Here is a 12,352-nt window from a genome sequence, read left to right on the forward strand (position 1 = left end):
ATGTGACATATCACATGACGACTCGCGACTCTTGGTCATGGCTAAATTTAGAACCACACAGAAATCCTTCTAACTTAATACAGGGTCACAGGTACATGTAAGGCAGTAACACCTACACGTACCCGTATGTATGAGTGATTTCAGCATAATCGGAAATATTATTTTCGGATGATTACCTTCGCCAAGAAGGTTAAGATTTCGGGTTTGTGTGTGTTTGTGTTTATTAGTGCGTGAACAATTATAACTTGGTAAGTTGTGGATTATATGTTTCTGATATTAGGTTATTCGCTTGAAAACCACAAACTTTATGCAAATGAGGACCTTGATTACATTTCAAACCTTTGATTAGGCAAGTCAAGTAACTTCTAGAATACGTCATTTGCAAAGGTTAACATTATTTGTCTCTTTTCATTTACTACAATTCATTCAAACGTCTACACCATGTTATAGGAGAAACAGGATATCTTACCCTTTCACATGTCTCCTGCCCAAATAAAAATTATAAAAACATGACTACCTCCCTTTCTCCACGCTAAAAAGAATAGCAAGAAACAGTTACGACACACGACTACAGGGTTGAACGCCATGTTATCCACCTTTTAAATCGAGCTTTTTGAAGATTCGTTCTTCCGTGGAACAAAAATCTATTTTCTAGATTTCAGTTGAATGTGCTACAATGGGTGGTCTTTATCGGAGCGACGGCAAACTTAAGTCCTTGAACTGTTGTGTGGCGACATAAAGAAAGCGTGCAAAATAGAAAGCCTGACAAAAACGCCTAAAACACGTCAAAAACCAGCCGGAGCCGAACCTCTTCTTGGAGAGTAGCATAACTATTGGTAATAGGTAGACGATTATAATCGTGGGAGTGGAGGTCTTAGTTACATAAGATCACAACTAGCTCATACCACTTCTCAGCAAGGGGCAGTTAGAACAAAAAAAAGACGAGATTTAGCCCTGATCGACCCTGAAGCCTGGAAAAGGTTGAACCCGTGTACGTTTGTATACTTTTATATCGATCTCTACTTTGTAATGGAACACTCAAAAGATCATTGTATCGCCCAATACGTCCCTATAGTAGACCCAGGACCTGTCATACCCCCACCGACCAAAGATGAATCCATCCGCACAAGCTAGATTCACACACAACACAAACACCAGCCTCCAGAGGCAACTACACTTTCGACAAAGGCTATCCGTTGCTTTTTAGATCAAATACACTAAATCACTCGCTGCATCCCATAAGCTGGGTTCAAAGAGGTAAGAATTGTGCTTTCGTATTATTGGTCTTAGTATTCTTTGATCTGCTACGGGTAGGGAATTTTAAAAATAACAGTACACGTATCATATGTAACGTTATATGGCATCATCACCTGCAAGTACTACCGGAATATCAATGGAGAGTCTTGAACAATTCCCGAATCCCTGAGCTGTTAGAGATTTTCTGATGGTGAAAAATAAATAATTGTAAGATAGAAAATGATAAACTGACGGAAGTTCTATTCTCAGCCTGTCGCGACTATAAAAACTAGAACGTGGGAATACGGCGATCTAATCTGTACCGCGTGGACAAAAAGCACAGGGCTAAAAAGGTGGCTTGTAGAAGCTAAAACAATAGTATGTAGCAGCTATGCGTCAATTCATGATGAATGCTTTACCTTTTCACCTTTATTCCTTCCAGTGATGTCTGTCATAATCCTGCTCCTTGCGGGGCTAAGCGGCACCCTTGCCCAACACTACCCGAACACAGCGTACGATAAACAGGCCATCGTGCACCTGTTCGAGTGGAGATGGGTTGACATCGCCGAGGAGTGCGAGAGGTTCTTAGGACCCAACGGCTTCGGCGGTGTGCAGGTACGTGTTCCTAGTCCCTAACACACCCATTCACTCGCCCACTCACCCACTCACTCACTCACTCACTCACTCACTCACTCACTCACTCACTCACTCACTCACTCACTCATTCACTCACCCACTCACTAAAGCACTCACTCACTCACTCACCCACTCACTAACTCACTGATTAACCCACCCACTTAGTTACTCACTCACTCACTCACTCACTCACTCACTCACTCTCTCACTCACTCACTCACTCACTCACTCACTCACTCACTCACTCTCCGAACTCACTCATCCTCTCAGTCATCTATTCATTCACTCATTCATCCATTCATTCATTCGCTCGAAAATGCATCCACTTACTCATTCACTCACTCACTCACTCACTCGATCACTCATTCCTTCATTTCCCCACTGTCACCCACTCATTCGCTCATTTATTCACTCGCTGAACCACTTATTCAATCACAAGCTCGCTTCAAACTCCACAAATACCCTCTGAACCTTCAAATCAATCAAAATGTTTACTGCGATAAACATTCATGTCTCTATTCCGACATATAGGTGTCGCCACCGAACGAGAACATAGTGATTGACAAGCCCTACCAACACCGTCCCTGGTATGAACGCTACCAGCCCGTCAGTTATCACCTCAACACCCGAAGTGGCAATGATGACGAATTTAGGGCCATGGCCCACCGCTGTAACCAACAGGGAGTCAGGTACGACAAAACATTATTAGGTACTTTAACGTAGACGTACTAGTCTAAGTAAAGCAAACTCTACCCCGCGGAAGTTGGGCGGGCCACTATAGCGGTCCAATATATTGTGCGATTTATTGAAATCATCACGCGCACCAACGACTTTTAAAAAAGATAGTGCATATTGCTTTGTCTGCTTGGCACTCAGTATTCGTGTGAGAGAATAGCAGCTGAACATACGCCACTACTAGTGCACTAGTTACAGAACGACTGCTGCCACCATTGCCGCATTGATTAAAGACCACGTTTTGTCTACCCACTATCCCGAGTCACCATGCACTATGGGAGGGGTAAGACATTCCACACCCTGCTCATGTCATTCTAGTGTGGCGGAGCAGGGATAGGAAATTTAGGTCATATTGTAATGTAAGGGGTTCGGAGTATAGATGCTAAGAAGTGTATGGAAAATAGGAAAGTATAGTCGGCAGGTGACATCCGTGCCTACCACTTTGCTCCTGTGCGGACCTTGGCCTAAGTCCGCGTCATTACCGCCCATATTTGAACTCGATCCCCCAAACAGTGCGCAAAGTGACATTATTGATTTGGTACCATAAGTGACTTTGTACAGTTGTTCTGTCGTTATGTCTCCTCAGAATCTACGTGGACCTCGTGATAAATCACATGACCGCTGAGGGCTGCGGTTATGGAACAGGCGGCAGCTACTACAATACCAACTCCAAGGAATTCGGGCTTAGGTGTAGTTTACGCCCTAAAACTTCGATTTTGCAACCCGACGGAATAACTGTGCGTTGGCGATCTAATACAGCTTCCGACGTCGTCTGATGCCGTCGGTCGCTTTATAACTACGTCGGAGCTTTCAACTCCGTCGGGCCTTATAGCACCGTCGGACCATAAACTCCGTCGGACCTTAAACTACGTCGGTCCTTTAAACTACGTCGAGGATTAACCTTCGTCGGGGATTAAGTCCTTATCTTAACCTGCGACGGTGATTAAGTCCTTATCTTAACCTGCGACGGGGATTAAGTCCTTATCTTAACCTGCGACGGGGATTAAGTCCTTATCTTAACCTGCGTCGGGGATTAAGTCCTTATCTTAACCTGCGTCGAGGATTAACTCGACGGGGACCTCTTTCACACCTTGTTCACACCTCCCTATCAACAGAGATGTGTATTGATACCAATGGTCGACTAGACGTGTCACAGTGGTCCTGTGATTTAGATGAAGGCTCTTATGTGTTCTGTTGAACTTCATTTTACCAAATAATTCTTTAAAATCCTTACAACTTTTAGATACAATAATAAATTAGCCTAGAATAGTGAATTTCTGCTTGAAAAAACACATTGTGGACGGTCAAAATAATTGTTGGGATTGACACATTACCGTTGCCTTGGATATGGGGCGGGGCACCATGTATTTTCAGAAATTTACACGTCCACGGGTTTCGTTAACTTGGAAACATGTTTACCAATATCTAGGTAGCTATCATGATTAGCCAAGAGACTCATGTGACCAGAAATAGACCTTTTAATCTATACAAAGTCTAACATCTACAGCTTGCACACAATGTTAGAATAGCTACACTAGAACACGCACTTTCGTATCGATCAACAAGCTCGGTAAGGTATATAGCTCATCTGCATATACGTCAACAAGATACGTATAAAACTATTTAACATGACTTTGTTCTTTGAGGGGACGGGTGAATATACTCCGGGTGGAAATATAGAAGAGTGCCGCCGCGCCAATTAAACCTACCTTGTCTTGGCCAGGGGAGTCAGTTAACCTGCAAATAAGGTTAACATTTCCTCCTCCCCTAGTCTCTAACAGACTGATACTATGATAAGGAGAATGATTTACCAGGGGAGTTTGGCTATCAAATAGGCTGACCGGCCGCGCGCAGAGGGAAATGTTAACATTTCCGTGTACTCTCCTGGGCGGCAGTCCTGGCCAATTATTCCTTGTTTTGCCGAATTCTACGATCGGTACCCCCGTAGGAAGGTAGTCTCTATTGTCCAAGCAGAGGAGGGGTTCCGGCGGGTTCCGAGGTGTTTCGATGCGCTTTAGTCGGGCTTTCTACTTTGTCATTTCTGTTATGTCTCTTCAAACCCATAAGAGACAAAAAGAAATGACAAAGTAGAAAGCCTCTGCTTGGAGAGTACTCCCGGGCGGCGCCGGCCACAATTTGTGTGGCGGCGCCGGCCACAATTTGTGTGTGTGTGTGTGTGTGTGTGTGTGTGTGTGTGTGTGTGTGTGTGTGTGTGTGTGTGTGTGTGTGTGTGTGTGTGTGTGTGTTTGTGTGTGAGTGTGTGTGTGTGTGTGTGACGGGGGGGGGGCGCTGATTCACGATTTTCAACTTATCGGGGCAAGGTCTGTTGCTGCCTGGGGAACCCGTATTGCTGCCTGGGGAACCCGTATCAATAGACGGCAATACGAGATATCCAGCAATACGGGTTCCCCAGCAAAAGACCCTGGCCCGATAACTTGAAAATCGCGAATGAGCGCGCGATCACCACCTCCCCCCAAAAAATTATCGCCGGCGCCGCCCGGGAGGCCTGCAAATAAGGCTAATAGAAAGGCCTGCTTTGCGTTTTATTCCGCGGCCAGAATGTGCCAGCCGACAGTTTTCAAGCAGATGCTTTCTGCTGCCAGTTAGATCTAGACAAATCTGGAGTTAAATGTTGGGCGACAGGAATACGTAAGTCTTTAGAGGAGAGCGGGTTTGCTTTCTTATGGCATCTTCCAATTTCATACAGTACAAATACGTTACAAATTGTTAGTTCCATTGGTCAGCGGATAAAAGACATTTAACGTTACTTCCAAACGTTTCTAAAAGTAATACATAACGACAACAAAGGTGGGGCTGTTCTGTCTGTTCTTTTATACCTACTATAACCGAAAAGCGAGGAGAAGTAGAATTTATCTAAAGATAGTCATATTCTTTTTGTATCCGTTAACTGTACTTGTTATTTTGTTTTGTTGTGACCTGTACTTAGCCAAGTGTGGCAGAAGTGTGCAATAAAGGTCTTCATTCATTTTTTGTTCATTTTTTGGGAGGCGGCAAATACGATTTCTCCTGCACAACTTCGGAACTTGGCCCCAGGCCACGATATGTTGAAAATCGCATATCAGCGCTTCCCCCAAAATGAACGCACATTTCGTCAAAACGTTGCATAGAAGATTGACTGCTAAAAGGTTCTACGTACATCCATGGGGGCATGGACGTACCAGAGACCTTCTCCCGCTACAAGCACATGTACAGTCCATATGGCAGGGCGGAGGTCCGGTGGGGGGATCCCCTCTCGGGAGGGGGAAGCTGAAGCATTTTGCCTTTTCCAGACACAAATGGAAGTCGTTTTCTGCAAATTAATCTTAAAATCTTGTCTATAATTACAAATTCATGGGGGAAGAGATATGTTCAAGGTCTGGTACAAAATAAGCACAATATCATTTCATATAGAATGCATATGCATTGTTGATTGTATCAATGTTTTACTTCTGCTTGAGGGGGAAGAAAATGGTTAGCAGGTATACTATAGGTTATTTTTCTCATTTATGCCTCCAGGCCAGTAACGAATACAAAAAATTCATCTTTATGTTTTTATTTTCCAATTCTGCGTTTTGACGTAGGTGGCCGGGGCTATGGAATCGGTCTATTTTGCGCAGTCCAGTCAGATACCCCCTTAACTCGTTACGTATGCTAGCTAACGCAGAACATGCAGGGATTTTTTACAGTACTCTAGTGGCACAAAGGACAAAGAAAACTCCAACCATTAGTAAGATGTATAAAGCAATAATGATAATAATAAACGCCGCAAAAGATTTGCACAACAAGCCGCAGCCATGCACAGTTTAGATATACAGGAATGCATTACACTGGTGGACGTTGGGTTGGAGGTTTGTTTGGACATATATTTTCAGGGTGGCGGAATTATGTACCCTGGTGGAATTATGTCGTATATGTTAGAGTTGATATCAATGAAACTGGAAAATTACTCCTAAAACGAGCATGTAGTACACACTGGGTATTGTTGTAAATCTCACTTTGTCGAATGAAGCTGTACAGGTGGATCAAGTGGCAATTTGTTGATTAAGTCGTAATCCCATTCCATCTTAAAATGTCTCCAGATTTGTTGGAACATTTCCTGGGGTTTGAAATATGCGTTGCTTATCGTGTGCATGTGTCGTGGTATTTTCCTGCAGCACTCCTTCGGGTTTTATTCTTCCTCCTAGAATGCTTGTCTCTACCAGACTAACTACGCCGGCTATAGGGAGAATATTTGCCAGGGTTTCACTTGCAGGCTCCGTTAGGATGGCATATTGGACCCTCTCTCCATAGCCGACTCCCTTAGCATACTATCAACTCTATTTGGCCAATTTCTACTATTTTGCCAGCCATCCGCGGGGCCTGGTAGAGGCTAATAGAATGCCGTGCCGGACATCACCCTTGTTTTTGACCCCTCAACCTAAGTGTTGAGCAGTGATGGTTCAGTTTTTTTAAGGCGATCAAATCATCCAACCGGTCCTATATGAGAAAATGAACTTAAGTCGATAAGGACATTTAAAAATCTCCAGGAACATTTAATTCACAAGTCGTTTGGCGACAGTGCCCGACATCTTCATTTACCGACCACGGGTAGATTAACATAAAGTAGAAAATATACTGATTGCAATATGATATTTCATCACATTACAGATTACACATACGGTTATGATTTCATTATAGTGCCACCACCTTCATTACGATAAATGGATTGCCAATTCTTTCAAGCATGCTAATGCTGCCGTACGCGTTAAGAGTGAGTTGTCATGTTGTGTAATGTTCAAAACATATTTTTCAGCATTGAATCGTTTCCTTTAGATGTAAATAAAAATGTTAATGATATAAAACAATGGTACATATTTGTGTTATTAGCATAAAGCATTTAAAAGCCTGTTTGGTAATGCTCTTAAAGCGCCTAGATTGTATGGCCTACTCGATTCCACAAGTTTCTTTCATATGTATCAGCAAGCTCTATCCAACACTGTAAGTGGTTAAGTTTTGCTACTTCAATTTATCGACTGGAAACCCCCAGGTTTGAATGTGCACCTCTCAATGATACGTTAAGCGGATACACCCAGATTAAAATTCAGTGTGCAAAAGTAGCAGTTGTCTGCTTCAGTCTTGTATCCTTTTGATGCGTTGTAGCCATAAATGTCTGTCTATAACTACTTGTAAGAAAAGTGCATCACCTTGAAGAAGATACAATCTTCTAGCTAGTTCTAGTTGATGTTTTTCGCCTATTTTGATACTATTTTTTAGCATTACAATTTCAAGTGCAGTACTAGAGTATCAAAACCAGCATGAGCCCGAGATTACATCTACTTGGAGTTACAGAAGATGTCTAGCTGTATCCATCTGAACCAGGCTCCAAATCTGCCCTTGATCACACCGAACGGCTCATCACACATGAACCATAACATACCTAACTCCTACTAAAGAGAGTATGTATAACTTCCCTGCTCTGATTGTCATTTGGAGATATCTAATGAGGTCCGTGCATCAACGCTGGCAACAGGTCTGTGCTTGTTCGCAGTGCATAAGGAGAGTGAACTCTTCGCCTCGTACAGTTTGAACATCTGCAGACATTTGCCCTCAACAGTAATTCACCCAGTGTGGTTTAATATTAGCTTTTTCTGAAAACCCTATGTCCATTTATGAATTGTGATAAAGTTAAACAAATGTTCAACTTTGAATGTGGGCGTCCCCTCAGATGGTTACAAAAGACTAACTAGCTTCTCCAGCCACAGGAGACTGATATCCTTACGCCAAAAATGTTGTGTTTCTGGCTATTGTCCTTAAAAAAATAGTGTCGGTAGTTAGGAATTCTCTTATCTTTCTTTTTTTCCATATCGGCCGAAGTGATTCAACAAATATAGTCTAGCAATGTAAAAAGCAACAGCCGCTGGTATTTTCAACATTAAAATGTTCATATTTATATTTTGTAATTACACAGATATAAAACAGAAGTATATCAAAAACTTAACAAAGAAGTAGAATTTTTACTACACATTCCTACCTCAACGGTTCAAAGCTCTATTCTGAAAAGTGTGAAATAAAGGAAGTCTTTCGTATGTCATCACTCAGATGTAAGAAGAAATAATTCTATGCCCCTTGCCAGCTGTCAACCAAAGAAAAAGCAAGGTCGGTAGGTTTTGGTAGGATCGGTCGTGTAACCGGCCGGAAACACAACATTTTTCCTATGCCCTACAAGGCAATTCGATGCGAAGAAAAACACGGCTGGACGTAGCCTCTCAGGCAAGGCTCCAGAGGCGGCTGGAAAGAGTAGAAATTGGCCAAATAGACAGAAAAACATGCAAGAGGAGTTAGTGTGCTATAGTCCTATTAGGGTACAGTTTGCCTATCCTAGGATGGCATATTGGACCCTCTCTCCGTAGCTGACTCCCTTGGCATACTATTCACTTTATTTGGCCAATATGTACTATTTTCTCAGCCATCCCCGGGCCTGGTAGAGGCTATACGTACAATTTGCATAGCGTGTGACTGTGTGTTATTAAGTTGCTTGATGGGCAGTCAGTCGATTCGATAGAATGCAGTAAAAATGGCGGGGTGAGAGTTGTTCTAATGCTTGAACTCATTCTTTTGGCTAATTCTATTCCTGCACATCGGTGTGACGTTTCTTTCCCGACTTGCACTGTAGTTGTAGAGTTATCATTTCTAGAATTCAGCCGCTGTGAGTAAGTGAATATCATTGTAGAATTCAGCCGCTGTGAGTAAGTGAATATCATTGTAGAATTCGGCCGCTGTGAGTAAGTGAATATCATTGTAGAATTCAGCCGCTGTGAGTAAGTTGCAATTGTGGAAGTGCAGTGCTACCTGTTCAAAATCTGAAAGTGTTAATGAAATGAGCTTCATAGGCAGTAAAAATACTCTTCACAACCTTTGCAAATAACTACTCTACCAACAAAATGTACCTGTTAACAATTGTAAGAAAAATTGGCTCGATCATGTAAAAGAAATATGCGATGATAACAGTTACTCTTGCCCGTGGAATTATGATAACTCTAGGGTAGACAACAATTTAATTCTATTTGTATATTGTTAAGGAAAAGACTGTCAGATGTGTATATTCAAACATTTCTCCACCAACTGTATGAAGATAACGGTAAACAAACATGTTACACACATGTTAAAACTGAGTACGCAATGGAAAGTTACTACCATAATGATTTTGACAAGCGATCCAATGTCTGTACGATAAGCATCAGTGCTCACTCACTAGTACCTGACTTCGGTTGGGGAAAAGGCGGTGGGAAAAGGCGGTGGGAAAAGGCGGTGGAAGTAAACGGACTGTGCTCTAGCCTCTACCAGGCCCCGCGGATGGCTGGAAAAATAGTAGGGTGAATAGTATGCTAAGTTAGTCGGCTACGGAGAGATGGTCCAATATGCCATCCACGAGCTCGCAAACTGTAACTTCTATAGCGGACTTACTTCTCTGGTATGTTATCCGTCTATTTGGTCAATTTCTACGATTTTTTCAGCGACCCGTGGAGCCTGGTAAAAGCTACTGTGTCCCGCATTCCAATACCGTGCACTATTATAAACTCTGTCCTATATAATGTCCTTGCCTAGACACAGTGGATAACAACCCACTGACCCTACGGCCTCAAAATGCCTATGGGACTACCCTTACCTTACCTTTGCATCTATATATTAAACGTCTACTTTAAACATAATTCCGTTGGCCATATATCAACCACCTAGAAAATGAGCGTGAAGAGATCTCCAATACAACGACTTACTCGTAACATACAATGGTTTTATTTTATTGAAGTAATCCTTGTCCAACAGCTTGCAGCCATACATGGCTGAATTGATGTACAGACATCACAACAGCTCTGTTCCACATTAATGATGCGTTAAAATCATGAAATACAAACACATTAAAATAGTCTAAGTGTAGCTTATGATATAATCTTAAGTTTGAAGCGATTAAAAACTATAATTGCACTTAAGCGTTCGCAGTACGGGTACTGAGTAGGTTTCGCAGAAAGTTTACATGCGGGTGGCGCTCTCGTCTAGTAGAGCAAGGAATGTAACAGTCTGACAATATGTGGAATACATGTACGCAAGTCTTATCTTTGCAAAGAAGGCTATTGTAGCATTTCCTCATAAATTATGATTATGAAGTCGACAACAAGTTACCTAGAAGGGTCATGCATGGTGTATTTCATATGTAAGTCGACACCGCGTATTTCATCAGTTATTTCTAACTCAACCAATAGGTAGCATCTACTAAAAGTAGCTGACGTTAACCCCTCTTGGATATTCAAACTATGCATATATAGCGATTTTAGGTTTGAAACTCTTATCAATTTTGAGGAAGGTTTGATACAAGACAACGACCCCCTCATCTACACAACATTTTCGCACGTCAAAACATAATTGCCGTGCGTTTATCACTTGAACTTCGCGTGCTGCTCTGCGCTGTTGAAATTGTCTGCACAACATTATTTACTTTAATCGTGTCAAGCAAGCGGTGGGACAAACATTGTGACTTTACTACCATTTGTCTGTAGACTACTTTGAACAATTCATGTACAGTAGAAGCCACTTAATTGCACCTCGGATAAAAGCACATTCCATTTAACTGCACCGAATCCTCAAATCCCAAACCGGTTCCCATTTACTGCATTGTTAGTGACTCCGCATATCTGCACGGCGCATTGTCACCAATGTAGGATAACTGCACCAAAATGTTTCAAAAATCCTCGACAAGTTAACTAAAAAGGTGCGCTAAAAATCGGCAAACGCGGTACAAATGAGCCGATAAGTGCCATTGTAGAGGCACAATACTGCCAATATGTCTAAAATTGTTTTCACTAACAAATGAAGGTGGTCTCCATTGACAATCACGTTGATAGCGATCGTATGGGAGGTCCTGAGCGGGTAACGGGGCGTGTTGGAACCATAAAAAGACGCACGCCTGCCAAAGGCGGTATTGCGTTTTGGCAGACAGCATGCTGTATTCAATAAACCTGTACACTGTCTTATTACTGTGAATGTATTGAAGTTGGCGGGGATTTGATTTCGCGTTAAGGATGACATGGGTAGCCTGAATTCAATCAAGCCTCTTGTGACCGCTCGCGGCCCTGTAACCACCTCGCGGGGAGGGGAGAGAAACCCCCGGACAGCTGGAGTTTGCGTTGTACAGACTAATGACATGGGGTGTTGTCGGCGGTTTGAGGTTCGCGACAGCGCTATATAGTCACATACTGCTGCAATAATAAAAGACCGGCGTCTTAACGTACATGTAGTCGCAGTTCTCAGATCCGATGAGTCGGAAACCGCACAGCGACTCGGCAAGGGCTACAGACGCGTGGACGGACATAGCAGTCGCTTTTGACGGTACTGTGCTGACGTTATCATCTGTCACATTCTTTTATGGCAGAGCTGAATCCGCGTATTAGAAACTTCCTACATTCACCCAAAGGATGTATACACGGGTTCGGCTATGCTATAAGGAGAATGGTCTGTCACTGATCTAAGTCGTCTAACGACGACTTAGATTAGTGACACCCACTGGATACGTAGTACAGTCCATTGTACAGTTATTCACTACTATGATGTACACAGTCTAATCTGTCCATGACAGGGGCCTCTCTGATTTCACTCACTGTGTCCTGAGATGTCTTTCCTGAGAATTTGAAATTTACTAGTGTTTTAATACATCGGAACGTGGCCCTAACAAGAGGTGGAATCTTCGGTGTTACCGCACTGTACCTGTATAACG

General features: G+C 42.7%; 1 protein-coding gene across 1 annotated transcript; it reads left to right on the forward strand.

The window, feature by feature from the left end:
* The first annotated feature begins 16 nt into the window (after window positions 1-16).
* Window positions 17-3,383, forward strand: LOC136426943 (alpha-amylase 1-like). The gene is made up of 3 exons (XM_066415662.1): window positions 17-1,851; window positions 2,404-2,561; window positions 3,194-3,383. Exons 1-3 carry the CDS (start codon window positions 1,681-1,683, stop codon window positions 3,381-3,383), a joined length of 519 nt encoding a protein of 172 aa, XP_066271759.1. The 5' UTR covers window positions 17-1,680.
* Window positions 3,384-12,352: the final 8,969 nt, after the last annotated feature.

The sequence above is a fragment of the Branchiostoma lanceolatum genome, chromosome 2 (assembly GCF_035083965.1).
Source record: "Branchiostoma lanceolatum isolate klBraLanc5 chromosome 2, klBraLanc5.hap2, whole genome shotgun sequence".
In the NCBI taxonomy this organism is placed as follows: Eukaryota; Metazoa; Chordata; class Leptocardii; order Amphioxiformes; family Branchiostomatidae; genus Branchiostoma; species Branchiostoma lanceolatum.